Source organism: Agelaius tricolor, unplaced genomic scaffold, assembly GCF_023055355.1.
Source record: "Agelaius tricolor isolate 1412-34295 unplaced genomic scaffold, bAgeTri1.0.p SCAF_1, whole genome shotgun sequence".
Classification (NCBI taxonomy): Eukaryota; Metazoa; Chordata; class Aves; order Passeriformes; family Icteridae; genus Agelaius; species Agelaius tricolor.
The window spans coordinates 4,773,950-4,801,016 of record NW_027269261.1 but is presented as its reverse complement, the minus strand read 5'-3'; the positions used below and the strand labels follow the sequence as shown (position 1 = coordinate 4,801,016).

The window sequence follows — 27,067 nt, the reverse complement described above, 5'->3', positions numbered from 1 at the left end:
TATCCCGCGTTCCCAGGGTGATGCTGCCTTGTGGCCGGGCAAGCTGAAAGGCGACGATTCATTTCACCACGGATACGATGAAAAATGACGAGCAACACGAAACCCAGCATCTCCAGCACCTCCCTGCCGGGACCTCGGCCTCGGGATGCTCCCGGTTTCCGCCGGATGCGGGAAAAGCCCCATTCCCAGCGTTTGGCCAGGGAGGCGAGCTCGTGGGCGGGGGTGGGCGCGGGAGGCTCTGGCGAGGAGCTCTGGGGCTTCCTGTTTCCTTCCGAGCAGAATTTGAAAGCAGCGGCTGCCGTGAGCTGGACCAATGATCGGGGCACAGCGCGCCCGGGCCGCCCGCGCCCGTTACGGCCCCGCCGCGGCGCTTCCCGGCTCCGCCTGGGAACACCGGGAACAGCGGGAACCCCCGGCACGGGGGCGGCCCGGACACACCGCCCACGGTAAGGCGCTGCTCCCTTCGCCTGCTGCCGGGAATTGCGGGGGATAAAAAGACACCCCGTGGAAGCAGCGGGAAGGTTTGGGATTTGGCGCGGGGTGCATCGCCCCGCAGGGATCTGCTGGAGGCGGTGTGGGGCTGGGAGGAATTTAGGGAGGGAAGCAGCGCTGCTCGGGCACGGAGAAGGGGGAGGTGGGATGTGGAGGTTCTCCTGCGCCCGGGTAACTCCATTCCCCATCCCTGGAAGTGTCCCAGGCCAGGTTGGACGGGGCTTGGAGCAACCTCGGCGAGGGGAAGGTGGCCCTGCCCATGGCAAGGGGTGGAACGGGATGGGCTTTATGGAACATTCCCACCCCAGTCATTCCCTGGTACCGTGATAATGGCACAGCTGGGAGCGGAGGCCGGGCTCCGCTGGCGTCATGCTGCCCCCACAGTGCTTAGTCACCTTTTTGGGGCATTTTGTGCCGCCCTCTCCCGCCGTTCTGGGCTCTCCTTTGGGATTTGGGCTGGGGAAGGGAGCAGCGAGTTCCCCTCCTGCCTCTCCCGCCACCCGGTACATCCCAAACTGCGGTTCCCTGTGTGTCCCGTGGGCTGTCCCGGAGCTGAGGGACTCTGCCAGGGGCTCCGCATCCCCGGGCTCCCTCCTTTTCCTGCTCTGCTCCGCTTTCGCCCTCGGGATCATCCAGCGGCAGCACATTCCCTCTCCAGGGGGGAATTATCCTCCTGATCCTTCTTTAGTCCAGGGGTGTCCCGCGGTGGCTGCGTGCAGAGCGCGGCTCCTCCAGCTCATCCCATCCCATGGATCGCGGTGCTTTTCCCGGTGCAGCATTCCCGGGAAGGTCCCACAGCTGGGACGCGCTGTCCGTTCCAGCCCGGCCCCATCGCCGCCTTCCCCACCGAGTTCCCTTCGGGGTTTTTTTTTTTGGCTGGGGCTCGCAACTTTTCGGCAACAGTGACCTCTGTCGGCATCGCCACCGGGGCCACCGGCCCCGCTGTCACCCGCCCGCATCCCACAGCTCCATCGCAATTCCACCTCAGGCACGAACGGGACGCGGTCATTTGGGACCGCTCCCGCCGCTCCAGCCGCTGCGGAATCCCGCGGCAAAGCAGCGGCGCCGGGAGGCGGCTGCGAGAGCGGGGCACCGCTTACCGAAAGGTGTCCCCAGGACAACCCCGGAGCCGGGAACCCGAAAATCCCGGGTTTACTGGGCGGCCAAACCTCCGTGACTCATGTCAGCAGCGCTGCAGCCGCCGGTGACTAATCCCGGGAGCGCTCTCTGCCCGGGGCTCCGTTCCTTCCCAGTCCCCGCCAGCGTTTGGCACCGTCCAATAACAACCAAAATAAAAAATCCAGGTGAGGTTACGGGAAAGAAGGGATGAGTGAGGGCTGCCAGGTTGGTCTGGGCATCACCTCGGTTCCTCCATCCATCCTGTGCGCACTCAGAGAGGCTTTCCCTGCCGGGAAGCGCTTCCCAGCACCTCTGGAGCAGCCCTTTGGAGCACGGATCAGCAGCTGCAGGTGGCGGCGAATTTTGGGAGGGCTGTGGGGCCGTGGCGGCGGCCGGGGAGTGACTCAGAGGCGCTTTGGGGCTCTGTGGTTTTGCTTTCATGGTTTTGCTGTGACTTAGCAACTTGTTTGTTCGCTCTGCGGGATGGCAGGTGCCGGCATGCCCGGCAAAGCAGCCGGATCCCGTGGGATTCCAGCTATCCCGAGGGATCCTTTGGGGTGCTGCGCTGCCCAGGTGGATGTGGCTGAACCCCACGGGTGATGCAGGCAGTGGTGTGACATGATTCTTTTGGGATCTGCCTCCTGCAGCAGATATTCCATCCCACTGGGAATATCCAGCAGGAGAAGTTTCCACCCTCTTTTTTTTAGAAGGAAAATGGGATTTTTGATGATGATTCTGGCATTCCCTAGAGCTTGCAGCCACTCCGGGGCGTTTCTGGAGAGTTGGATCTGGAAGCTGGGCTGGCATTTTCCAGGGAGATGCTAATGACTGCCAGGACATTTTCCTGTTTAGTTGCAATATTGGGGGGAATAAAAAGTGGAAAGGGAGCAGGCTGAGTGTTTTCCCACCACAGTGGAAAATACTCCCAATCCTCATGTTCCTCCTTCCCAGAGGATGCTCGTGATGTTATTTCTTCCAGGAAGGGCATTTCCCACCAGCTTGTGCTGTGCTGGGAGGAGCTCCAGGGATGTTGGTGGGAAGCACTGGACAAAGAGGAGCATCCATCTCCCAGTTTTTTGGGGGGAGTAGCCAAGCATTTGGTGCCACTGTAGCCAGTGTGGTGCTCCAACGCCTCCGAAATTCCACAGTTCCTGGGTTCATTTGGAGGTTTGTGATCCCTGGAGTCTCGGGCGAGGGAGCTGGATGGGAAATGGGTGAAAGCCACAGATGAGGACAAAAAGGGATGGTTTTGGGTGGTTTTCCTCCTTCAGCTGAGCCAGGCTATCGCTCATCCCATGTCAGCTCCCTCAGGCACTGCTGGGTTTGTCCTTGCACTGCGGTGATGGTGCTGGAAGGGTTAAAGCCCTTCCAGCAGGTCCTGAAGACAGGGATTGAGGTTGGAATGCTCAGCTGGACCATAGCATAGCCATGGAGCACTCAGTGCCAAACCCCTCTGCATCCCAGCTGCCTCTCCGGTGCCATAAATCCGAGTGTGATTAGCGTGGATTGGGAAAAGGCTGATTAAAGGTTCCCAGAGCTCCCCCTTCCCTCTGCCAGCCCCCGGGGCTCCCCCTCCCTGCTGTGTCACTGCTCCCAGGGCTGCTCGTGCCCCTGAGTCATCTCCAAACTCCAGCTGGACCCAGGAGCACGGCCCTGCCCCAAGCTGACCGTGGGGCGCGTTGTTTTCCCGAAGTACAGCAGCTCCAGAGCACGTGGAACAGAAATGTGGTGGGAAAAACCCAAAGTGGGGACAGCAGCAGGGTGACAGCCACCCCTGTGCTGCAGGAGAGAGGGAAAAGGTCCCTTAGCTGGGAGGGAAAGGGCTTGGAGTGGGGTGAGCATCTCCGGAACTGTTCCCTGGGGAGTGGGGATGGTTTCCGTCCCTCACGTGCAGCCAGAGCCTTTCCTGGGGGATTTGCTGGGAGGTCACGGCTTCTGTTAGATGGGAATGGGGGTAAAATGGGGTTTTCCAGGCTGGAAGAATATCCAAGGTTCCTGAGAGCTCAGGGATGCATTCCCTGGGTGAAAGAGCCTCCCACTCCCATTCTGGGACGGGTCTCATCCCCTTCCCAAGCTCCTCAGCCAACAGTCCCCATGGATTTGGCTCCAGGCCCTGGGAAACGAGACCTTTCCCAGCAAAAGCTCTTTCTGATGAGAAAAAACTCCCTGATCCTCTCCCGATGGGGGAAGTGGGAGAGCCCCTGGGCCATGGGAAAATCTCCTTCCCCACATCCTGGCGGGAGGGACGGGGCCATAAAAGCCCTCGGCACATCCCGGGCTGGGAGCTGCACCAAGGAGAGGCCAGGTAGGATGGGGCATGGATCTGGTCTGCTCTGGGATCTATGGAGGGATCCCATTGCAGGGGATCCACGGGTGGCTTCGGGAACTCGGGTGTGGGGAATTTGCTCCAGGGGATGCTCCTGTGCCTGGGAAGGCGGGGGCTCTGAGCAGAGGGAAAGTGAGACTGAAATTAGTGGAATTCTTACAGTTTTCCCTGGCTGATGGATTTTTTATCTGTCCTTTGCTCTGCCTGCACAATTCCTGCAGCCCAGGGAAGGAGGCTGGAGCCAAGGTTTCTGCTCTCATCCCAACATCCCCCCGTCATTCCCATTAATCCTCAATATCAAACCCTTCATGACATTCCAGCAGAAACTGTGCTGGATGGGGCTGGGCTTTTCCAGGGAAGCTGATCCTCACCCCTTGCCATCAAATGGCTGTGGAAGGAGAAGTGTGGGAAGCACAGGGATGAATCCCTGTGGTGGAGCATCCTGCCTGTGATCCCAGGGGCACAAAGCCATGGATCATTCCCACCCTGCAGCCCAAATCCCACCGGCATAAACCTGGGAGTGAATGGGCAGAAATCCTGGTCTTCTCCTGCTTCCAGCATTCCCAGTGCTGCTTCCTCCATAGGTGATTCCCTCTTTCTGGAACAGAAGAAGCAGTGGAGGTTTTTGGAGCAGCATAAACTAAAAAAAACCCTTTTTTCCTTATTTTTCCCCAGGGAATCAGCAGAAGCATGGCTGTCCTGCTGGGATTAAGACTGGAAAGGGGGATCTTGTCCCCTTCCCAATTATTTAATGGTGGGAAACAAGTGCAGTCAGCACTCTGGGATTTTTCCACCCACTCCCATGAAAACATACCCAGTTCTGGATGTTCCCTCTTCCTGTCTCAGACGCTCCAGAGGATGTGGGGAAGGAGCCGTGGATCTGGTGAGTGCCTCCATGGGATGGATGAGTGTCTCTGTGGGAAGGGCAGGGAGTGGCTTTGGGATGAGTTTTTGGGGTGCAGAGTACCGAGCTGAGAGGCCCAGCCTGGGAATCCCGGGCGCCTGATGCGCGTCCCGCTGCCGGAGCGAGGCTGTGGGTGCCACCAGCACTTCCAACAGCACCAGCTCGGCTCCTGGGCTGGAAACTGGGCTGTGGGGGGCTGAGCAGTTCCTGGAACTGCAGCCCCACGTCATGGGGGGGTTGGGTAATTTGGTGGCAGAGGAGGAAGGGAAAACCCCACGGAGCAGCAGCGTCGGGAGGCTCCGGCTGAAAATGAGTCAGCAGTGACTGGGTGGCTGCCAGGGCTGGTTCTGTGGGGGCTGCGGGGTTTGCTGGGGCTGTTTCTGGTTGTGCTGGGTTTGCTGCTGGTTCTGGTTTCCCTGGGTTTGCTGGTTCTGGTTATACTGGTGATGCTGGTGCTGTGGTGCTGGTGCTGCTGGTTCTGGTTTTACTGCTGGTCCTGGTGGTGCCGGTGTGGATATTGGGGTTCCTCATCTCCCAGCTGCTCCTCTCCCTGTGCCCATTTCCAGGACTTTCGGGCAGCTGATCTTTTCCCCCGCTGGGAATTCCCAGGAATCCCATACAGGGATTTTGCCATGTCCATCCCAGCACCCAGGTCCAAGCCAGGTCCCTCTGGAGCCCATTCCTGTGGTGTTGTGATTCCAAGGGCACCCAGGCTATGTTTTAGGGATTTGGGGCTTTTCAGATGTTTGGGATTTATTTTCTTTTGAAAATATTTGCAGAATTTTTGGGACCAAGTCCTGGCATGAAGGTGCCCCTTCCCAGGTTCTCGGAGCTCTTCCACAATTTTCCATGGCATTAAAATCAGGGAGGGGAATTTAAGTCAGGAAAGGCAATTAAAATCCAGCAAGGCAATTAATTAAAATCTATCAAGGCAATTAATTAAAATCCAGCAGCTCCCAACATTCCCCTGCTTTTTATATTTAAATAAATCCTACATTTGTATATTAATATAAAAATTAAATTTATGTAAATATATTTCTATTTATATGTGAATTTATTTTTATATATTTACATATTGCATGCAAAGACATTTATTTCTGTTCAAATAAAATTATTAAATGTATTCTCACATGTAAACTGTTTGTATGTTTATTGAATAATATGGTTATTAATGCATCAAAATATTTGTTTCTTAAATAAAGTTAAAATATATTAAAATATATCTATTAAATTAAATTTAATAACAGAGTGTGATAGAATAGATAGAATTAATGTAATGTGATAAATATAATTAAAATAATATAATTCATATAATAGCAATTATGTCCTTAATGGTATAAATTAAGCCAAGTGTGGAGTTAATTAAAAAAAAAAGGTAAAAAAATGATTGTTTTTATAATGGGAAAGGATTGGGAATAAATGGAAGCATTGGGAGTAAATGCAAGGATTGGGAATAAATTCAAGGAGTGGGAATAAATGGAAGCACCCACAGATTTAATGGCTACTGCTGAGAGAATCATGGCAGGTGGGTTTCTGGGTATTGAATTTTCCAGATTAATTCCTAGAGGCAAATCCCAGTCTCTGGGAAAGGCCTGTTTGATTTTCCAGCTGGGTTTCTTGATATGATATTGAATTTTTCAGCTTAAATCTCAGAGGCATTTTCCCAGCCCCTGGGGAAATCCTGTACGATTTTCTGGGTGGGACATTTTTAAGCCAACTGTTACCTTTTTCCCAGGATAAAACCCATTCCCCCTCAGGTCAGAGGGATCCCCCTCAAGCATCCACTGAAAAATTACGATGGAGCAAAATCAGATCAGCCACAAATTCCCTTTTCTCCCTTATTTTCCCATTCGGCTGCCCAAGGGATGCTCAGAGAGCAGTGTTGGCAGGAGGGCAGCCCAGAAGTGCTGGAAATGTGACTGATAGAATATCCCGAGTTGAAATGGACACACAAGGATTATCAAAGTCCAATTCCTGGTGCTGAATTTCCCAAAAAATCTGTTTTCTTCACCCGTGGTGAACGGAGTGGGAAAAGCCTGAGGATTTTGGGGGCTCTCAGTGTTCCACTCTCCCCCACACGAGTCAAAGCAAGCAGATTTGCCTCGATTTTCCTTCTCTGCAAATATTCCCAGCCTGTTTGACCCCGGCTCAGGGAAGTGGATGAGCCAACCCCCAGATTTCTCCCCTGTCCCCTCCTTTTGCCACCTTTGGCTCAGGTCTGAGATCAGTGACGTGGGGAAGGAGGGGGAGCGTTTGACTCGAGACGAAAATAGCGACGTGGAAATTCAGCCCAGCTCGAGATTTGAAATGAAATCGTTTGAAATGAAAGATTCCGCGCCTTGCTGAGGCTGCCCCAGCCCCCTCCGTGCTCTGCCTGGGCTGTGGGTGGCTCGGGAAAGGGAGCAGCATCCCGGGAGGGTTTTGAGGGCGCTTTTGGTCATCGTTTCTCGGCACTAAATAGAGGAAGAATAAGTTTCAAACGAAGCGTGTTTTGTTTTGTCACAGGAAGTGGAGAGAGCTTTGGGAGAGCCCTGAGACATTGACTTGAAATTCTGTATTTTAGCGTTTTCCCGGCCGAGCCGATGGCGTGGATCGGTGCCCGGTGGAAGCCGGGGGGGATCGGGATGGGAGGATCAGGGCGGTGCGACCCCCCCCATTCCCAGTTACCCGAATGGGGAGATGTGGGGCTGGAGGGGTTTGTGGGCTGGAGGCAGCCCTTCCTGAGGGAGCTGCTGGCTGCTGCTCCCCGCTCGGGGGAGCCCGAAATTGTGCAGTGCTTGGCTGGCGGGGCGGGCGGCCGGGGGTGTCCCGGCTCCGGGAATCCGTTTGGAGCCGCTGCCCGGGATCCCCCGGGCTCCCTCCCGCCGGCAGCCGCAGCCTCAGGAAAAGGAGCCGCGTTTCACAATGGCTCAGCCCTTCCCCGGCCCGGCAGCCCGAGCCGAGCCGCCCCTTGCCCTGAAAAAGCCCGAAATTGGTTTTCTCCGTGCCCAGGCAGGGGCCGCTCGGCGCGGCGCTTCCCTCGGCGGCGCGCCCGGGGAGCCGCGGCTGCTGCGGCATCCCCGAGCCCGGCCCGGCGGGGGGACAGCCCCGAGCCTTCCCCTGCAGCCCCAGCTCCCCAAAAAACCCTCGGGTTATCCCCTCTGCTCCCCCCGAGCTGCTGGTTCTGCCGGCCAGCATCGCCTCCCACACCGAGCGTGGCGTGCACCGGGGTGACTCTGCTTGAATTTCAGCCAAATTGCCAAATTCCCGCTTGCTCCTGCGGTATTAATTTGCTTTTTGGTTTCGCTATTAATGTTGAAGGGCTGCGAGGTCGGCGGCGTTGGCTTTCGGTGGTAATTCACAGCCCCACTGATTTAATCCACGCTCTGCTGCCAAAACCCGGGCTCGCCCCGGGGTGTTTGGGGTATTTGGGGGTATTTGGGATGGGGTTGTGCCCACGGGTGGGAAAATGCTGGGAAACGCTGTTTGGGATCAGGAAGAATCCAGTGTGTCACGCAGGGCTGAGTTTGGCTTCTGCTGCGAGGGGGAACGGAATTAATTCCTATTAAACTGAGGGGGTGGGCAGGGGCTGGTTTGGTGTCACCCAGCACTGCCCTGGGGCTCGTCCCTGCCTGGGGGACACAGATTTGGGCAAACGCTGATTTTGGGGTTAAATCTGCCCTTTTTCTCGTTGTGCTGTGGTTCTGCTGTGCCTGTCCTCGCCACTGTACTGCAAGCAGTTTTGGGAACACGTTGTCTGCCTGAAACATGTCAGAATCGGCCACAAATTGCAGATGAGACTGATAACAAAAGCCAACAACAGAAAATAGGTAGAAAAACAACACGGTGGAGGCTGAGAGACCACTGAAGGGCTTTTTTGTGTGTTTTTTTAACCAGCTCTCTCACGATGGAAGTGAAAACACATGAAAAGAGAAATGTCTTTTGTTCTCTCACTTGAATTAAGATGCTCCGGCATCAAACCAGGGTTGAACCCCATGGCCGGAGCTGCTGCCCAGCCCAGGGACTCACAAATTGGCATTTTGGCACTGGTGAGGGTGGTTGGATGCATTTTGGGGGAGGTTTATGGTATTTTTTAACCTTCAAAATGTGCCCTGCAGCACGTGGGTAACTCAGCTCATTTTCTCAACCCAGGCTGCTCTACCTGAATGTCTCTGCTCGAATAAATCAGGCTCCAGCTCAGAAATTAGGATGAGGTTTTTGTTTTCGTTCTACTTATTTCGTCTTTGTTTTTATAAATAAATACAAATCACTCAAACTGAAACTCGATGGCTTTGGTGATAATCAAAGAGCAGCCCTGGGGAAATTTTTCTTCATTACCATGTTCTTTCACAGCCCACACTTGGGGTTTCGGGAGGAAAACTTCTTAACCTTTGCAGCAGCAGCAGCACCCGACACTTTTTGAAGTCCCGGCACACTCAGACTCGGGGCTCGCATCGCGGAGCTGCCTTGGCATCACCTTTATTTCAGGGCCATGTGGGGAGGAGAAATTATCTCGGTCCCCAGCCCTTTTCTCCCCTCAGTTCACCCCTTTTCCCTCCTTCAAAAAACATATTTAAAAAAAACCCCAAGAAAATGTTGGACTCCCCCCTTGCAGGGCTTGGGTTTTGTTGTTGTTTTTTCGGTTCTGTGGGGCAGCTCTGTTCTCTACCACCTTTGTACAACATGTTTTAGTATTTGCAGCTCACTTCCTGTATGAGGTTACCTTGTTTATCATAAAACCCCTATTTTTAAACCCATTTCTGCCAATAAGTCATTTGAATGGTAATAGCAGGCGCGTGTGACTGTCCCCTCTGCCCCTGGCTGGCAGGGGGACTCTGGTGGCTCCAGGAGGGATAGGCATTGGAATGTGGGCTGAGGGCATCCCACGGCTCTCCTCTCAAATCTCAGGGGGATTATTTGTGTGAGAACCAGAAGGATTTCTGAAAATCCTGACTTTTTCAGCGTGGGGTCACACGTGGTGTGAGGATGTGGACAGGCAGAGCTGCAGCACTCACCATCCCTTCCATCCTTAGGGAATGGCCTCTGTGCCATCTTCCAGCCTGATTTTCATTAATTACCAGCCAGGAGAAGTGTGGGATTGTCAAAACAGGGTTGGCTCAGCCCGCTCTGCCCATAATTGAGGTGTGGGTTAATGAGCAGCCTGCCAGGCCGGGAAGCACTGGATACCTGTGTGTGCTCCTGGGAAAAGGGATGGAGGAGCCTGTCACAAACCCAGCCAGGAGAAATCCATCAAATCCAGGAAGAACAGGCCCTGTATCCCCACAAGGGCTGTGTGAGGCCCCCTGAGCTCCACAGGACCAGCTTTTGTTGGAACAGCAGTGTCTCCATCAGGGGTAACCTCATTGTCTGCCTTTCCTTGGGTTGCAGGGTTTAATTTTTCAAAATTCCACAGAAAAGAGGTTTGGGATGCTCAGGAAGGGCAGCAGGAAGGTCCCCTTGGTCCAGCCATCCCTGAGCTTGTCTTACACCCTATAAAAACCCTGCTAGAACACTTTTAACATCTTTTTATTGCTTTTAGGGACCTCCCTGGTATCCAATAGTTCCCATCTCTGTCTGCGCCGGGTGTTACCCTAGGAGAGGTTGAGCATCCAAGGAGCTGCCAGAAAGGCAGAAAAGCCGCTGGAAAGAGTGAGCTTTGTTGCAATATGAAAATCAAATGCAAAGCTCGGGGGGTATTTTTAGCTGGTTTAGGCTGCACAGGTGTTTGAAAGGTCAGTGGCGAGTCATTGGAAAAAAAAATTTCTATTTATTTCTGTGTGTGGGGAGAGACTGGTGTCGCTCCCGTGGCTCTGGATGACTGGAATCATCCTCAGCTTGGGTTGCTCGGCATTCCTGAGGCCAGCAGGGGTGTGGGAGTGCAGGAATGTCCCAGTTTTGTGTGTCCCCAACAGCATGAGCACATGGCAGCCATGAGTGTCCAGCTCTGACGGACACAGGGAGCTGTGGCTCTTTCCATTTATAAAATCTGGGAGTTTGCTCCTTTTCAAGGAATAACGGCCATTTGTCATCCTTAAAACAATTGTGTGGGGGGTTTTTATGAGCTCCTAGAATTTAAGAGCATGGAAAGGGCCTGGCTGGTGATGTGGCTTTGGTGGGCCTGGGCCGTGGCCAGCGTGGCTGAGGCCAAGCTGAGTTTGGTGGACCCGTGACCACTTTGGGCTTGGCCACGACCAACAGGCCACAACCACCTTGTCTGGGCCAGGAACACCTTGGAGTTGGCCTTGGCCAACCTAAACCGTGACCTCCTTGGATTTGGCCACGGCCAGCGTGGGCTGAGGCCAAGCTGAGCCTGGCCATGGCCAAATTGGGCTGGGAACACCTCCAAGGTGGCCATGAACCCCTTGGACTCAGTCTTGGCCAACCTGGACCGTGACCACCTTGGATTTGGCCATGTCCAGTGTGGGCTGAGGCCAACCTGAGTTTGGTGGACCATTTTGGGCTTGGCCATGACCAACAGGCCACTACCACCTTTGTCTTGGCCAGGAACACCTTGGAGTTGGCCTTGGCCAACCTAAACCAGGACCACCTTGGATTTGGCCATGGCCAGCGTGGGCTGAGGCCAAGCTGAGTTTGGTGGATCCGTGACCATTTTGGGCTTGGCCACGACCAACAGGCCACGACCACCTTGTCTGGGCCAGGAACACCTTGGCCTTGGCCCACCTAAACCATGACCACCTGGGTTTGGCCATGGCCAGCACGGGCTGTGGGCAAGCTGAGCCTGGCCATGGCCAAGCTGGGACGTGAACACCTCCAAGGTGGCCATGACGCCCTTGGACTCGGCCTTGGCCAACCCGGACCGTGACCACCTTGGATTTGACCATGTCCAGTGTGGGCTGAGGCCAAGCTGAGCCTGGCCCTGGCCAAACCAGGCTGGGAACACCTCTGAGGTGGCCATGACCCCCTTGGAGCTGGCCTTGGCCAGGCTGGGCCTGGCACCTGGTGCCGAGGGCAGATCCCAATGAGGGTCAGCGCTTCCCTCCCGCGGTGCCACCGAGGTCACCAGGTTCAGGCAGGGCGTGAGCTCCTCCCAGCCCGAGTCACAGCAGGGCCACCTCCCAGGTGGGCACATCCATGAGCTCCCAAATCCCAACAGGAGCGCAGAGGCACCGGGAGAGCAGAGCCAGCAGCTGCCACAGGCTCGGCTGGGCAATTAAACCTTTTTTTTGTGAGTTAAAGAAGCCCCCAAAATAGCACCTGAAACCAATAAACTTCCCTTTCAGGAACTTCTGTAATTTGAAACACACTCAAGAACAAAACAAAAAAAAAAAATCCAGAATTTTTTTAGGTTGTTTATCAAGTAGGACTTGGTGGGGTTGTTTTTAAATCCCTTCCACGTGGTGAGTGCTGAGGAATAATATCCCTTCCTGAGAGATAGGAAGGGCTGGCGGGACAAATGGGATGGAGGGTCCAGGCAGAAGGAAGGTGGGATGGGAATTTTTAGGAGCAGATTTAAAACTGCAAAATAAAAACTGCCATGTGAAATAATAAAAGAGAAGAAATAGTGATGTTCCATAACAAAATCAAAATAATGTTAATAAATGCATTAAATAAAAAAATAAAAATAAAACAAGACATACAGTATAAAATAACCCCCAAAACTTCTTCAATGCCAGTGAAAACCAGCTGGGGACAAGAAGTGCATGGAAGGTGCCCAGCAGCTGGGCTTGAGTCCATGACCACAGAAATGTGAGGAAAAGCAAAAAACTTCCAAGGAATCCCCAGATAACTCCCAGCTGGAGCAGCTTTTGGGGTTGGATACACTCAGGGCAGCACCTGACAAAGCAAATTCATTCAAGAGCTGCATTCTGGGTGGCCTGAAGTATCTTGGAGCTCCAGGACACCAAAATGGAGAGGGGAACACCAAAATGGAGAGGGGAACACCAAAATGGAGAGGGGAACACCAGGTCTGGAGGGAGAATGGGTGAAAAATGGGGAAAATTGGTGATAAAGCCATAAATATCCTCTTCTCAGGAGAACCTCAATCCCCACAAAGAACCAGCACTCAGGACAAATAGTTGAAAGTTTTTATTCATATAAAACTCATATTAAAGAACATAAAAGATTCTTAAAAACAAAACCAAAAAACAACCCCCAAAAAACAAGGCTCTTGCAATTATTTACAGCAGTATTGCACAAGTAAAGTGGCAATTACCCTGTCCAAAATTCATCAGTGCAAAACACAAGGAAGGCAGGGAAATTGCAGTCAAAAATGCTACATTAGCTGGGTCCTGCGACACGATTTAGTGATTCACGGGATCCCATGGGATGGCTGCTCCAGGAAAACCTGGCTGGAGCAATCCCGGGGGGTGGAGGAACCAAATTCCAAATTCCCACTGAATTTCACTAATGCTGAAGTCTTTGATGTGCCTAAATCACTCCTGGGAAGTGGAGACTTAGGCACTTGGAGAAAAATAAGATTAAAATCTTGTTATCCACACCACGATGGCTTTGGAAGGGGATCCAACACTTCTGGCAGGGAGGAAACCGAATCTTCACAGGAACTTAAATAAGCAGGAAATAAATATACAACATTTCTACAAGTTACAGCATTAAACAGTAGAGTGCATTAATTACACAAGGAAAAAAAAAAAAACAAGAAAAAAAAAACAAACAAAAAAAGGACCTACAGTATTTACCAATTTACCAATTCCACTCTAAAAAAGTGTAGGAAAAAAACAGGAACTTTTTTTAAAATTTTTTTAGTTTTTTTAAAAGTATTTCTAAGCTGTACAAAACTGACAGGAGAGAAAGGAGAGGGAGTACATTGCACACAGATATTTGGCTCAGATGATGAAAATAATACGGTACTCTACTCTAATAAATATTTGAGTATTTACAGTTTGGTGCAAAAGAGGAGAAGCAAGAACAGGATCAATCTGGTTTCCAAGGAAAACTCTTCATCCTTTTGGTGCAACACAGAGCACAGGCTACACTTAAACACGACCCAGAGCAGGCAGCCAACATGGCTGAAAGGAGCATAAATCCCTGTTTTGTATCATTCTTCTGTTTTGAGGCTTTTTTGGGGGCTTTTTCTCACTAAACCTCACAATGCCACAGGAATCCTATTTTTTGAGGGTTCCTTTTCCTATGATTTTTGGCTGGGAACTCCTCCTGTGGAGAAGGCCCTGGGAGACTTTGCCAATATATTGAATTTTTTTTTTTTTCATTAAAATGAATTTGTCTCCATGGGAGGACAGGGTAAAGTGCTCTTTGGTGATTCTTTGGTGTACTCCAAGGGACACATTCTGGGATGCCCAAAGTTGGGAGATCCCAAAGCACCATTTCATCCACCAGCAATGATGGAACTCAACTGGGAGGAAAAAAGAAAAATCTCACTGGGTCTCCCCGCCCCTGCTGCCAAGTTTTATCCTTTAATTCTAATTTTACCAGTGGAATTCCATGGGAAATCCCTGGTGGCAGCTGGTAGGGCTGACTGGGGCAGCACAGCCACGGTGAGCCAAAGCCAGAGGTAAATCCCAAGGGATGAGGAGCAGGATCTGCCCTGGCCAAGCTCTCTCGTTATTTTGAACCGCTCACTCTCCACCAGTGCAAAGGTTCCCCACAAAGGGCTCCAAAATGCCCTTCCCAAAACACTCCCTGCTCCTGCAACCGCTGCTCACCTTGCACTTCCAAGGAAAAAAAGGAAATAAAATTGGCAATCGAGGTTAAAACCACCTCCATGATCCTCCAGGAGCAGGAGGGGAGGCCCCGCTCCGACCCGCCAGGCAGAGAGGTCCCACTGGGGTCTGTCCATCGTTAACTAACACTAATTATCATCCATGGCACTCAGCAGCTTCTCCCTGTGGGAAGAACCGCTCCAAGGGGGGCTTGGGATGGGGTTTTCCTTCTTTTCTTTTCCTATGCTGCTGGTGAGACCAGAAACAACCCCGCAGCTTTTGGGGAGCACCTGCACCAGCCTGAGGGAAGGGGGATGTTTGTGCATAGATATGGGATGGCTGGAGCAGCCAATCCCCCAAAAACATCTGCTGGGAAGGGGAACACCTGTGGATCCATGGCTCCAGGGAGGGAAGGGGAGAGGCCCTGGGACATGGAGCACCTGGGAACTTCTCTGGGAGGACACAGAGCAGTCAGATCCCCTTGGAATGTCCTGGATAGATCCGTGTGGGGCTGGCATCCTTCCATCTGCATCTGGGTGCTCATCCCCGTCCAAACACGGAGAGGATCCCAGGAAAACACAATCTTGGAAACCTCTTTTGACAGCCACGACTCCCAACAGGTCCTGCTGCCGTCGCCTCCGGCTGCGGCGCTCCGGGAGCTGCTCCCTGCCTCCGGAACGGTTTATTGCTGGATTACTCAGTCCCCCACATCTGATAGCAGACACTACAGAAGCGTTTTCACACGTTTTATAGAAAGAATTTCTTTAAAAAAAGGCAACCTGGTGGCTTGGGGTTTGGTTGGTTGGTTGGTTGGTTGTGATGGTTTGGACCCTGGAGTTCGACAGCAAAGTCTTGAAATTCAGAGTGGATCAAAAAAATAGAGATATCAAAACGCAAAAAAAAAAAAATTAAAAAATCAGTCAGCAGGAAATAGGCTGATTTGCATTATGCAAATGAAGTTGGATTTGGGGTAGCATTAGGTATTTACAGGTAAAAGAAGTGCTGATATTAAATCCCTCTGCCCTTTTTCCAGCCTTTTTTGGGAGCAAATGCCCCAGAGGCAAAGGGAGAGGGGAGGAATCCGAGCCTCTGCAAGGCAAACTCCGAGGGCTCTGCCCATCAGCTGGCTCAGGTTTCCCTCATTCCTGCCATGGGCTCATGCCACAGAATTCCAGGAACGATGACAAAACATGATTCCACATTTTCGCTGAGACTCTTTTGGGGGAAAAAAAAAAGGCAAAAAAATTAATAAAAAGAGTGGAGAGAAACACCGAGTAAACACCACTCTGCCATAAGAACGCCGCGGTCGGAATGGGATGTCCACCCTCATCCTGCCACGTGTCCTGGGGGTGAGAGAGGCAGGGTGGGAGCCCCACATCCATCCATGAGTCCGTCCTTCCCGGGCTTTCCCAGCGAGGAATTCAGTCCTGGTGGCTCGGGATGCGCCGGGCGCTCTCACTGGAGCCTCCAGATGCGGCTGATGATGTAACGCAGCAGGCGCAAGATCATGACCTGGGGGTTTCCCAGAGAGGGGAGGGGAAAACAAAAAAAAGGAAAAAAAAAAAGGAGAAAAACCAAAACGAAGTGGTGACTTTAATTCCCAGCATGAAGCCCCCCATGCTATATGAATGCCTGGAAAATATTCCAGAGGCACAAAGTGTTTAACACTGCAGCCAGCAGAGCCTGGGGCTTGTGACGGCAGTCAGGGGATGCCCCCTCTTCCAGGAAAAGCCTGGGACCCAGGAGCCTTGTTGGGACAAGGAGTGGCTGGATGACGAATTGCCCGATTTCCCTGTCCGAGAAACGGTCCCGGGGGGAGGCCACGCCCTGGGGAACGTGACAGGGAAGGCGCCGGGACCCGTCCGACAGCCCCGACCTGCCCGGCGAGTGCAGCTCTGGCACTGCTGCAGTTCCCCATTTCTAACCTCAGGCTGAAAGGGCAAACCTCAGAGCCAGGCAGGGCCGGCAGGCACGAGCCCTTCCACCCTCCCCTCCGGAGCCCAGGCAGCTCAGGAGCAGCCAGAACGCTTCCAGAAGGAAAAGGGACCTTTTCCACCAAGTGCCTCAGGGATGATAATTACACAGTGCCTGAAATGCTCCAAAACCTCCCCAGTTTTGGGTGCAGGGAGTGAGAATCTGTCACATGCTGGCTGCACCAGGTACAAAGTGTTTTTAGGGTCACGCATGACGTCCCCTGCTCGCGTCACCTGAGCAGGCAGGACGTGTCCCCTGTGTTCCACTCCTCGTCCTGGGCCAGCCCTGGGTTGGAATTGCAGCCTTGGCACTGGAAACAGCCTCGTGCGACCCTGGGGGATGCTCCCTGCACCTCACCCTGCTGCTGCCTGGGAAACACCCCCAATCCCATTAAATTCACCCCCTTATCCACCACAGGGTTGTAGGGAGCAGCAGGATGTGCCCAGAGATTCCCAGCACCAAAGGAGCCAGGATAATGCCGGGAGGATGTTCCTGCTCCTCACAAAGTGCTCCAAATTTAAGGCACTGCTCCGGGAGGCAGGGAGGAGGTGGGAGATGGGTAGCACTGAACAGGCTCCCCAGGCAATGGTCACAGCCCCAAGGCTGCCAGAGTTCGAGGAATATGTGGACAATGCTCTCAGGAACACGGTGGGATTGCTGGGGCTGTGCAGGGCAAGGAGTTTGGACTTGGATTATCCTTGTGGGTCCCTTCCAGCTCAGGATATTCCAGGGCACTCTGCATTTCTTCCAGCTCCTCTGGATCTGCCTGCTGCTACCAGGTGCCTCCAGCTTTCTGGACAGCCTGCTCCCTCCCTTTCATTGAAAAGATGCCCTTTCATCCCAAAAAGCAGCCACTCTGCATCACAAGGGATCAGCCTGGGTGGGGGAGGTCTGAAGATGCGCATTCTGGATTTTGAGTTCTGGATTAGGGTATCAGCTTATCACCATTTTGTCGCAGGTCAGGACTGCCAGGGCATTTGGGAAAAGTGGAGCAGCTGGAGATGATGTGGAAAAAGCAGGATCATAGCAGCCTGATCCCCATTTTGTGGGAAAGCCAACCCTGGGAGCAGCGAGGACACACTGCAGGAGCTATTTGGGAGCTGAAGAGGATGGATAAGGATCCAGCAGCCAGCATTCCATCGCCAAAACTGCTCCTGGCCCCTCTTCCCACAGCCGAGCCCGAGTGGATGGAGCAGAACCCACAAGCAGGGACATGCAGCAGCTCATCCTGGCGAGCCCATCCTGCTTCACCCCCGGGCTGGGCTGCCTTGGGCTTGGGATTGGGCTCCTCTGGGGCATTACTGCATTGACTCGGGTTGCAACACCCCAAGGTGAGCGAGTTCATGGGCTTATAAAAACTCTTTCAAAACAGTCTTTGCAAGAGAAGTAAGTTCTAGGACCAAGTTTCTTCTTTGCAGCAGATGGGATTTGGGAGCTGGGCTGGGAATCCCACTGAAAGCTTCCCTAAAAGTAATGGTGCCAGGCAGTGCATCCCCCAAAATCCCCAAACTTTCCCTGCCTCTTCCTTTCTAAAAGTTTCCTCGTCACCATCAGGTCCAGGCCGCACCCAACACCTCTGCCCCAAAACCCCTGCGCAAACCTGGTGCCCTAAAGCTTCCAGCCCTGATTTCAAGGTTATTTTCAATTGACTTAAAGGTTATTTTTCACTGATTTGAGGCCGCAGCCGCTGATTTGCCTGGTCCAGGCCACCCCCCGCCCGCGCAGCCTTTTCTCGTCTGAGTGAGCGAAATGCTCACCGCAGAGAGAGTTTCCAGAAATGATTCAGCCCTTCCCTTCGAGAGAAACGGGAGGTGAAGAGGGGAAAGTTACCCTGCGTGGACAATAGGAGGCATTGAACTCGTCGCCGATGCGCCGCAGCTCCTGCGCGATCCAGATCTCCGGCTGCACCTCTTCGGCCGGAGAGTGGGACTGCCACCGGGAAGCTGTGGGGCATGGAAGAGGAGAGTTGGAGACCCAGGAAGGAAAACAAATTGTACAGAATTTACTACATAAAACTCTCCAGTAACGCATCAGCTCTTGCCATTTTATTCCTGTTTTTTATTACTATTATATTTTAACTCTCTTAAACCCCAGGGGCTCATGTGGGGGCTCGCTGCGTACAATGAACAGGCTTTTGTTCCTGGTTATTTCTGTATTATTATTATTATTACTGCTATTAGGCTTTTATTTATTAATTGTAAGCTGTCCATGGGAGCATCTCCAAGCTTTGGTCACTCTTAAACAGGGATAAGAGCCAAGATGCCACTCTCCAATTTTCTTCCCTCACCAAACCTCCTCTTCCCACTTTTTTTCCTTCACCAGCAACTCCTTCCCTAACCTTAAAAATCCTCTGCGTCATTCAATTTTCACATTTCTTCCCCAAATCATCCTCAAGTGCCCAACAAGGAAAACCAATGGGTTTGTCATAGGGAGGAGAAAGCCACAGTTGGATTTATGTGTGGAGAAACCACACTTCCAGCAAATCCAAGTGCTGGCTTGAAAGAGAAAAGAAAGAGTTAATGCGTTTATTATACTGCAGGATACAGAATTATTTAGATCTCCATCTTAAAAAGTTATTAAACATGTGATAAATCCTGCAAATAGCCAGGGAAAAAAAAAAAAAAAAAAAAAAAGAAACAGGACATATGTATGATACCCAGCACCACCTCATACCCCCTTCCTTAAAGTTCAGGATCCAAGCAGGAACTGCAGCCTTGAGGAATATTAAAAAAAAAAAGAAAAAAAAAAGAAAAACCAAACTAAAAAAAATAAAAATAAAACAACCAAAAAAACCAAAAAACACTGCACAAAACAAAGCAGTGTTTTGGCACGACAGCTTCGGAGGAATCACAAGGGAACAGGAATAGCTTCCAATCTTCCAAACATTCAAAGGATTAGTAGGGCAGTTAGGGAAAAAAAAAAAAAAAAGAAAGAAAAAAAAAAAAGTAAGAAATTAAATAAAAGCCTGGCTCCAACCTGATTGGAAAATGCGTTTCCGAGCCAAGCAGCGCCGCTTGGCCGGGGGATGTGTTTTGTTTTCACGCTGTAGTAGCAGCGCCCGCCGCCCGCCCCCTCCCTCCCGCCGCCGGGCGCGCCACGCGCGGCGCTCGCGATCCCGCCGGAGCCAGGCGGGACCGGCCGGGGCGGAGCCGCTTCCCAAATCCCACCCCGGCCCGGCCGGGCAAACAAAAACACGCGGCCAGCCCGGGCAGGAAGAGGCGAGGAGCGCCGGGGACGTGAGGAGAACCACGCGAGGGAGCCGCGCTGCTGCCGCTGCTGCTGCCGCCGCTCCATCCTTTCCCCGGCGTGCCATCCTCCCTCCCGCCCCAGAGACTCGGGCTGGGCTCGGTGGCTGAGAGCGAAATCGGGCTGAGGTTTTCAGAAAGGACTTTCTGCGGCGCTGCCGAGCGAAAGGGGCCAGTCATAACCGGGTCCCCAAACCAGTCACGGGCGCTTTCGGGGGCGGGGGGACACAGTCATAGCGTGAGCCACCACCGAGGGTGACAAGCCCGGGGCACCGGCACCGCCGGGAAGCCACGCCTGGCTCCGGGCCGTGGGATGCTCCAGGATGGAATTGCTGCGGTTCCGGCTCGGAAGGGCAAAGAAACCAAGCCCAAATTGCAACGTCAGCTCCTGGGTTAGGTATCCAACCCCTCACCGAAGGAAATCTTGGAGAGCCGGGAGAAAACAGCAGCGACTCCAAAACAAGAGCATCAGGACATCACCAGCAGATTCCCAGCTCAAGGTTTTCCTCTTAAACCCAACTATTTGGAATCTCCTTTGAGAGCAACAGGTTTATACTGCTTCTCTCCTCACAGGAATACACACTGGGATCAAACCAGCACTGGGAAAGCCCATTTCCAGAGCACCTGCTCCAGCCACATTCCCAAAATCTGCGTGCAAACAAACACGTTGCCTTCAGACCAAAAATCCAATGGAAGGAAATGAAGGAGAGACATGAAATACCATGAACAGAGTCACCCAACCCCTCCAGAAAGAGTGAGTTTGTCTTGGGTGACTTACACTCCCAGCTGGGAATTCCCCATCCCTGCCAACCTCTTCCCCAGAACAAACAAATCAACTCACCCTTGCGCCTCTCCTTCCCACCCCCAAAAGCATCATCCTGGATATCCCAGGCTGGCACTGCAGCCCTTGTTCCCTTTCATCCCAGAGCATCCCCTCGCTGCTTTTGTCTCATTTCCCAAAAGAAACGGCTTTGGAGGCAGCTGGATGCATCCACTGAACGGTCAGAAAGGCGGCACAGCCCAAAGCATCACTTCCCAAAACCTCCACACCAACAGCTCTTCCTTACACAACCCTGGGCATTCCCAAGGGCTGCCTCCACCTTTATTTGCCCTCATCAAAACCTTTGGGGAAGGTTTCGCAAGATTTAGAGAGGGACTTTTGAGGCAGAGCATGAGCTCGCCGTGCTGGAGCAGCCTTGGAGCAGTTCCCCACTGCCCATGGGAGAGGCCGGGAGCATCCGTGGCTTCTTTCTGCTCGCAGGAAACGCCTGTTTATTTTAATAAAAATAATAATTATTATTATTATTGCTTATGCTTCCGAGAGAAACTCTCCACCTCGTGAGCCTCTGCTCACAACAGATAAAATCAGTGGGTAAAAGCACAACAAAAATATCTCCTTTGCTTCCTTCCCGAGGGACTGACCCGCTTCCATGTGGAAAACTCCACGGCACGCATCCAGCTGGACACTGCCAAGGCACAGGGATTGAGGAGGAGGTGTGCAGGGCAAAGGCATGGATATTTCCCAAGGAGAGCTGCATGGGAAGTCACAGCCTGGGGATAAAACAGCTCTGTAGCTCCACGTTCCCAGCTTAATCCGTTCAGGAGTATCCAAGAGTCCCAGTTAAACAGCACTGAGGATTTTCCATTTGCTTATAGTTGTTTAGGATGATGCCCCTAGCAACACTCACAGAGCAAAGGCTCCAATAAAACAGCTGATGAGAGCACAGGAATTTGGGAAAAAAAAAAAAATCAGGGAAAACTTCAATTTCTTCCCAGATAAAAGAAACTGAAGCCTTGGCACTCCCAGCGAGGAATTCCGGGAGCATCCCTGCCTGGCCATGCCAGGTCGAGGTTGTGAAACACGAATTAAGCTGTAATTACTGCAATAATGTCACAAAATCTATCCTAAGGGCACGTTACAGCCAGGCCTCTGCAGCCAGAGCCAGGAGGGAGCAAAAACACCACCAACCAAAAAAGATGGTGCTGAGATCCCAAAAAAGCTCGGAGCTGCTGTTTGTTATCCCCATGCCTCACTCCCACCGTGCCCTGGTGCAAGTTCAAAGGTTTCCTCCAATTCACCAGGGAATTCATCAGGAGAGGGGAATGCTGGACACTCATGCAAGCTCCCGCGGGCAGGTTTTCCCTGCTGGAGAGGCTTCACCTGGCAAAGCCACTCGTAAACACGCCCCCGCCCGCCTCCGGGCCGCTTCCCGGCGGGATTTCGGGATGCATGACCCCAGCACCTCCGCCACCGATCGATGGGAGAGCCGGCAGCGGCACACGAGCCAGGAGCCACTTGCTTGGCAAAACATCCTGGGACAGCGAGCCCTGAGCAGAAAACTGGACTCAACAACCCTTGTCCCCTCCTCCCCTGGCAGCGACTGACCGAGCCCGGAAAAGAATAAACATCATAGTAATAAAAACCCCGGCGCTGGACGCGCGGGAGTTCCCCGGCGCTGTGTTTGCCCGCGGCCCCGGCCAGCTTCCACAAATCCCAGAGCGCCGGGAGAGCCTCCCGCCCGCGGCACGGCTGCTCCCAAAATCCACGGGGTGGGTGGGATGCGGGTGGTGCTGCTGCAGGTGCCTGGCGTGGCTACCTGCGTTCTCCATCCTTCCAAGGGAAGCCAAAGGACAGGACCCCTCACGCACCCCTCAACAATCCCCTGGCACTGTGCGCTCACAGTTTTTCACACCTCTCTCCTCTTCATCCACACCTGTACACAAATCCCGGCCCTTCACACACCCCACGAGAATCCGTGTTTTCCACGCTTCTGAGGAAAGCCAAGCCAGGTGAGGAGGAGAAGGCAAGGAAAGCCAAGCCAGGTGAGGAGGGGAAGGCGAGGAAAGCCAAGCCAGGTGAAGGGTCGGAAAAGCGCTCCCGCACTTTCAAGCTACCCCTGACCAGCGTATTCCCCCTCCACACATCTCCCCCGGCACTTCACTTTCACACCTTCGCACGCCCCCACAGCAACTCTGCTCTGAGGAAAGCCACGCCAGGTGAGGTGGGGGAGCGAGGGCAGCCGAGCCCGGCGGGGAGGGGAGGCGACGACGACGAGGAGGAGGAGGATGGAGAGCCGCGCCCCAGAGCTTACCCATGGCGCTGAGGCAGTGGCTGAGCGCCTGGCAGGGCGGGCTGGGGGTCTGCGTGGCCTTGTCGCAGCTCAGGGGCGCGGGGCTGCGCTCGGCTTCGAACGAGAAGTACCCGCTGGAGGAGCGCGGCAGCAGCGGCGACCTCCGCACGAAGATGAAGAGCGGCGAGCGGGTGGCGAAGGGGCCGGGGCTGGCGGGCGGGCCCCGCGCCGCGGCGGCCGCGGACACCGGGCCAGCCCCGGGCAGGGCAGCGGGAGCGCCGGGACGCAGCTGCGCGCCCGGGCCCGGCCCCTCCGCCGCCGGCAGCCGCCCGCCCTCGCCGTCGCGTCGCGCCTTCACCTCGGGGGGCTGCTTGGCCATCGGGGCTGCCTGCGGGGAGCGGAGCGCGGTGAGCGGCCGAGCGCGCCCAGGCCGGCCCGGCCCCCGCCCGTCCGCCCGCCCCATTGTTCTGCCGAGCGCGCCCCCGCCCCGGCCCCGGCCCCGGCCCGGGCCCCCACCCCGCGCCCCCGGCCCCGCTCACGGTGCTGCCGCCGCTGGAGCGGCCCCGGCCGCGGCTGCGCTCGGGTGTGCGCGGGAGCGGCCCCGGCCCCGCTCCGCCCCGTGTTTACGAGCCAGCACCGCCCCGGCCTCCCCCGGCCCGGCACCGCCCCGGCCCCGGCACCGCCCCGGCCTCGGCGCCGCCCCGCGCCCGCCCCGGCCCCGGCCCCGGCCCCCGCCCCGCCCGCGGGGAGCGCCCGGCTGGGCTCGGGCACAGCCTTACACACGCTCAGGGACTGATAAACACAGCCCGGGGCACGGCACGGCCTTACACACGCACACGTGCATTGCCAGCCTCACACACACACACACATCGCACACATCGCACACAAACACACACACATCCCACACAAACACAGCCCAGAGCTGCGTCCTGATACCTTCACCCTTCCCTCCCTGCAGCACGCACTCTCGCCTTGCACACACAATACTCACCCCGCGGGGTTCTCCCCTACACACACCCCGTGTACTGTGGGTGCTCCCCTTACCCGCACACCTCTTACACGCCCCAGGCGCGCCTTGTTGCACCCCCATGTGCACACACACCTCACACCCAGGTGCTTGCTCTTCACACACACTTTACACACACACACCAGCTGCAGGGCATCTCCTGCGCCCCACAACCCCTCCTGCTGCACCCCTTGCACATGCGTGTGCACACACACCCAGCACTGGTGCATCCCTCGAGCAGCAGCAGCATCTCCAGCCCGTGGAGAAACACAGCTGTGGAGGGGAAGACCATGGAGGGGTAGGAAGGACCACGGGGTGGAAGAAGCCTAATGGAGAGGGAGAACCTGGCCTATCCACCACAGGGGCTGAGCGGTGCTGCTGGAGCAGATTCCGGGGTGGCCACAGCTCCCCCATTCCATCCCATCCCCGTGTCCCTCACTTCAGCCAGGGATGGTCTCACACACCGCTTGGAGCATCCCTGGCTGCTCCGGCTCTGTTCCCACCCCCTTCACGCCTCTCCAATGGGCGGGGAAGGAAAAGTGTCTGCGGGTGTTTGAGTGGGCAAAAATAATTAGGGAAACTTGTTAGGAAGGCATATTAGGGAAAAAATTGAAGACAGCAGCAGAAGGGAAGGGCTAAAAAGGCCTGGCCATCACCTTTCCACACCAGAAAAGTGAGGGAGAAGCAGGGCTGAAAATCAGGCTTGTTCCTCTTTTCCCAGCCCTCCAGCAGTGGTACCCACAGCATGGTGCTGGTGGGTCTCCACAAGACCCCGCTTCCCTCACGCTTCCCTTGGATCCAGGAGCCACCCGAGGCTTTTCCCCTTGGCTGGGGCCTGCAGAGCATCCTGTGGTGGTGGGGCAGAGCGAGGGGGACACTCTGGAGGCACCTGGGCTGCCAGGACACGGGGCCAGCCAGCAGATGTTGAGTCTATTTTCTCCTCCTGGGTCGTTTTCGTTTCTGCGTGGGCGGCTCACACGAGCAGAAAGGGGATGGGGAGCAGCCTGGCCTTTCCAGCACCCAGCCTTGAGCTGGCCCTTCTCCTCCTGTCCTCGGGATTTTGGAGAGCCATGACAGGCACCAAGTGCATTTTCCCACTGTGAATCATGGCTCCAGCCTCACGGAAGAAACCCGTTTCGATGTTATCCTTGTTCCTCTTGTCGTGAGCCATCTTGGAGGAATTCACACCGAAGCCCATCCCAAAGTCCTTCATTTTGGCACAGATTGAGGGAGGGGGAGTTGAAACCTGCCCCTCAACACTGCCTCAGGCCCTGCAGCATCCATCCCCAGCTCCCTGGGAATGCTGTTTGGGAATGCCCCATCCCAGCCCTCCTGCGCACCCATCAGCATCCATGGGCAGGGAGCTTTCCCACGTCCCACATGGAAATGAGGAGGGAGAAGGGAGAGGGATGGAGGAGGATGGAAGGGATCCCATGCTGCTGCAGCACTCCAGTTGTGGCATCTCCCACCCAGCCAACCCTCTGTGCCATCACAGAATCGCTTTGGTTGGAAACAACCTCCCAGATTGTGGAGCCCAGTCCAATCCCAGCAGGCTGTCCCTGCCACTGGGAAGCAGGCAGGGAGGAGGTTGGAGCAAAGAAGACGGAGCCTGGCTGGAGGGAACAGACTCCTCACAGTGCCCTGAAAACCCCCAGGGAAAACCACCCCCAAGCCCTCCTCCCCAGCCAGCAGGTGCTCACCAAACCCATTCTGACCTGAACAAAGCACCAACGGAAAAAAATGACACCTTGTTCTCCTTCTCCTGCACCCATCATGATAAATGTTACTTCACTCGTGCTGCCAGATAAAATCAGGTTTGAGCCTCAAGCACGAGGCTTTTTCTGAGCCAGGCTTGGAGCCTGACCTTTACAGAGCTCCCAATTTCAAACACCAACCCAAAATCAAACCCTGTGTCATCAGCGTGGGGGTGCTCGAACAGCAAAGGTTGGATAGAGATAAGAACAGGTGGGTTTTGTTAAAAAAAAAGTGTATTTTAGTTAAAGAAACCCCCAAACCCTCTCTGGGGGATCTCCACACATCCACAGCTGTGACAGTGATGTGGGGGAGAATCAAGTGACAAGAATGGTCCTGTTGTGACCTGAGTGGTCCCTGGGCTGGGCAGGGGGGTGGCACTTGGGTTCCTTGCTACCACCAGTGAATTTGGGACCTGTTAATGTATATTTAAAGTTATTTTTATTGTTCCTAATGGGGCAAGTGACATTGCTGCGGGTGACCCCAAGGAGGGGGACCAGGACTGCTGCTTCATTAGTGTGCACCTGACTAATTACTGAGGCGGCTGCAGCTTTCAACAACCTCACACTTTATCCCTGTTAATGCCTTCAAAGTAAAAATTAAGAATTTTGGCCAGGAATTGCAGGGAGGTGGCAGCAGAAAGGGCTTGGCCGGGGCTGAGTGGTGATGAGCCAGCAACAAGCAAGGGATGGAGGAGCTGGGAGAGAGCCTCAGACCCCAGGGGGGGCCCTGGCTTGATGGGAGAGGGTGAAAGATGAGTAAAACCTGGGTTTTCTGCAGAAGAAAAGGCAGAGGCACCCACCCACGCGCCAGGAAATCTCTCCTCTCCCGTGTGGGTGGTGGAGGCCCCGAGATGAGTTATCTCTAAAGGGCGACTCTGGGGATACCTCGAGATCTGCAGCGGCGTGGAGCCAGCGCGTGCCGGCGAGGAAACATCACCCTGCCAGCTGGGCCCTCTTGGGCTCCACTCTTGGGTTTTGTAACAGTTTGGTTTAAATAAAACACAACAGCAGAACCTCCACCCCGCCTCGTCACCGCACTGATCCATTTTTACCCCTCGTGGGGTGGTTTTAACCTCCCTGCCTCTCATGGGATGATGGTGGGACAGGGGCAGGAGCAGGTGGCTGGGACAGGAGGCTGGTTTTAGGGGTGTTTAATGTAAAATAACAGCATTAAGGGCAGAGCTGCAGCTAAAAGCTCCATCATGCTCATAATGCTCTGAAAAGTGCTCCTCCACATATCCCTCTCCATTATATGAGGAACTAAAAATATATAATTTACAATATACATCTAAAAACTTAAGCCTGGCAGAGATTTTGGCCTGGCCAGAGAACAGCTGGCTCCGGCTCAGCGCGTAAAAAAAGGCAACTAAGGGGAGAACGGGAACAAAAAAAGCCACCCCAGCATCCAATGTTTATGTTTCCACCAGCTCTGAGGTTGCTCCAGCTGATCTGCCTCCTGGTGCAACTCACTCCAGCTGAGTCAGGAACCAGCTGCTTCGGATCAAAGCCCAAGGCTTTTCCGCGTGCCACGGGAAGCGGGCTGCTTCCAAGGGGAATCT

The 27,067-nt window shown here is 54.2% G+C and overlaps 1 protein-coding gene and 1 long non-coding RNA gene across 3 annotated transcripts; one reads left to right on the top strand and one right to left on the bottom strand.

The window, feature by feature from the left end:
• The first annotated feature begins 334 nt into the window (after positions 1-334).
• On the top strand, positions 335-19,114 carry LOC139602695 (uncharacterized). The gene is made up of 3 exons (XR_011683408.1): positions 335-446; positions 4,613-4,820; positions 17,391-19,114. It is a non-coding gene; the product is annotated as an uncharacterized lncRNA (long non-coding RNA).
• BCL2L11 (BCL2 like 11) lies at positions 12,852-23,400 on the bottom strand. Of its 2 annotated transcripts, XM_071452706.1 has the most exons (4): positions 23,288-23,400; positions 22,770-23,136; positions 18,263-18,375; positions 12,852-15,970 (listed from the first exon to the last, which is right to left on the bottom strand). In XM_071452706.1, exons 2-4 carry the CDS (start codon positions 23,125-23,127, stop codon positions 15,914-15,916), a joined length of 528 nt encoding a protein of 175 aa, XP_071308807.1. In that variant the 5' UTR covers positions 23,128-23,136; positions 23,288-23,400; the 3' UTR covers positions 12,852-15,913. The 2 variants fall into 2 exon arrangements, with proteins under 2 accessions (XP_071308807.1, XP_071308724.1); XM_071452623.1 differs by lacking the exon at positions 23,288-23,400 and having other exon boundaries at positions 22,770-23,250.
• Positions 23,401-27,067: the final 3,667 nt, after the last annotated feature.

Coding starts and splice junctions, on each gene's coding strand:
- BCL2L11 (XM_071452623.1), bottom strand. CDS start 23,211: ATGGGGCGGGCGGACGGGCGGGGGCCGGGCCGGCCTGGGCGCGCTCGG. Junction 18,376..22,769: donor CCACTGCCTCAGCGCCATGG/GTAAGCTCTGGG, acceptor CATGCCCCACAG/CTTCCCGGTGGCAGTCCCAC. Junction 15,971..18,262: donor CCTCCTATTGTCCACGCAGG/GTAACTTTCCCC, acceptor GGAAACCCCCAG/GTCATGATCTTGCGCCTGCT.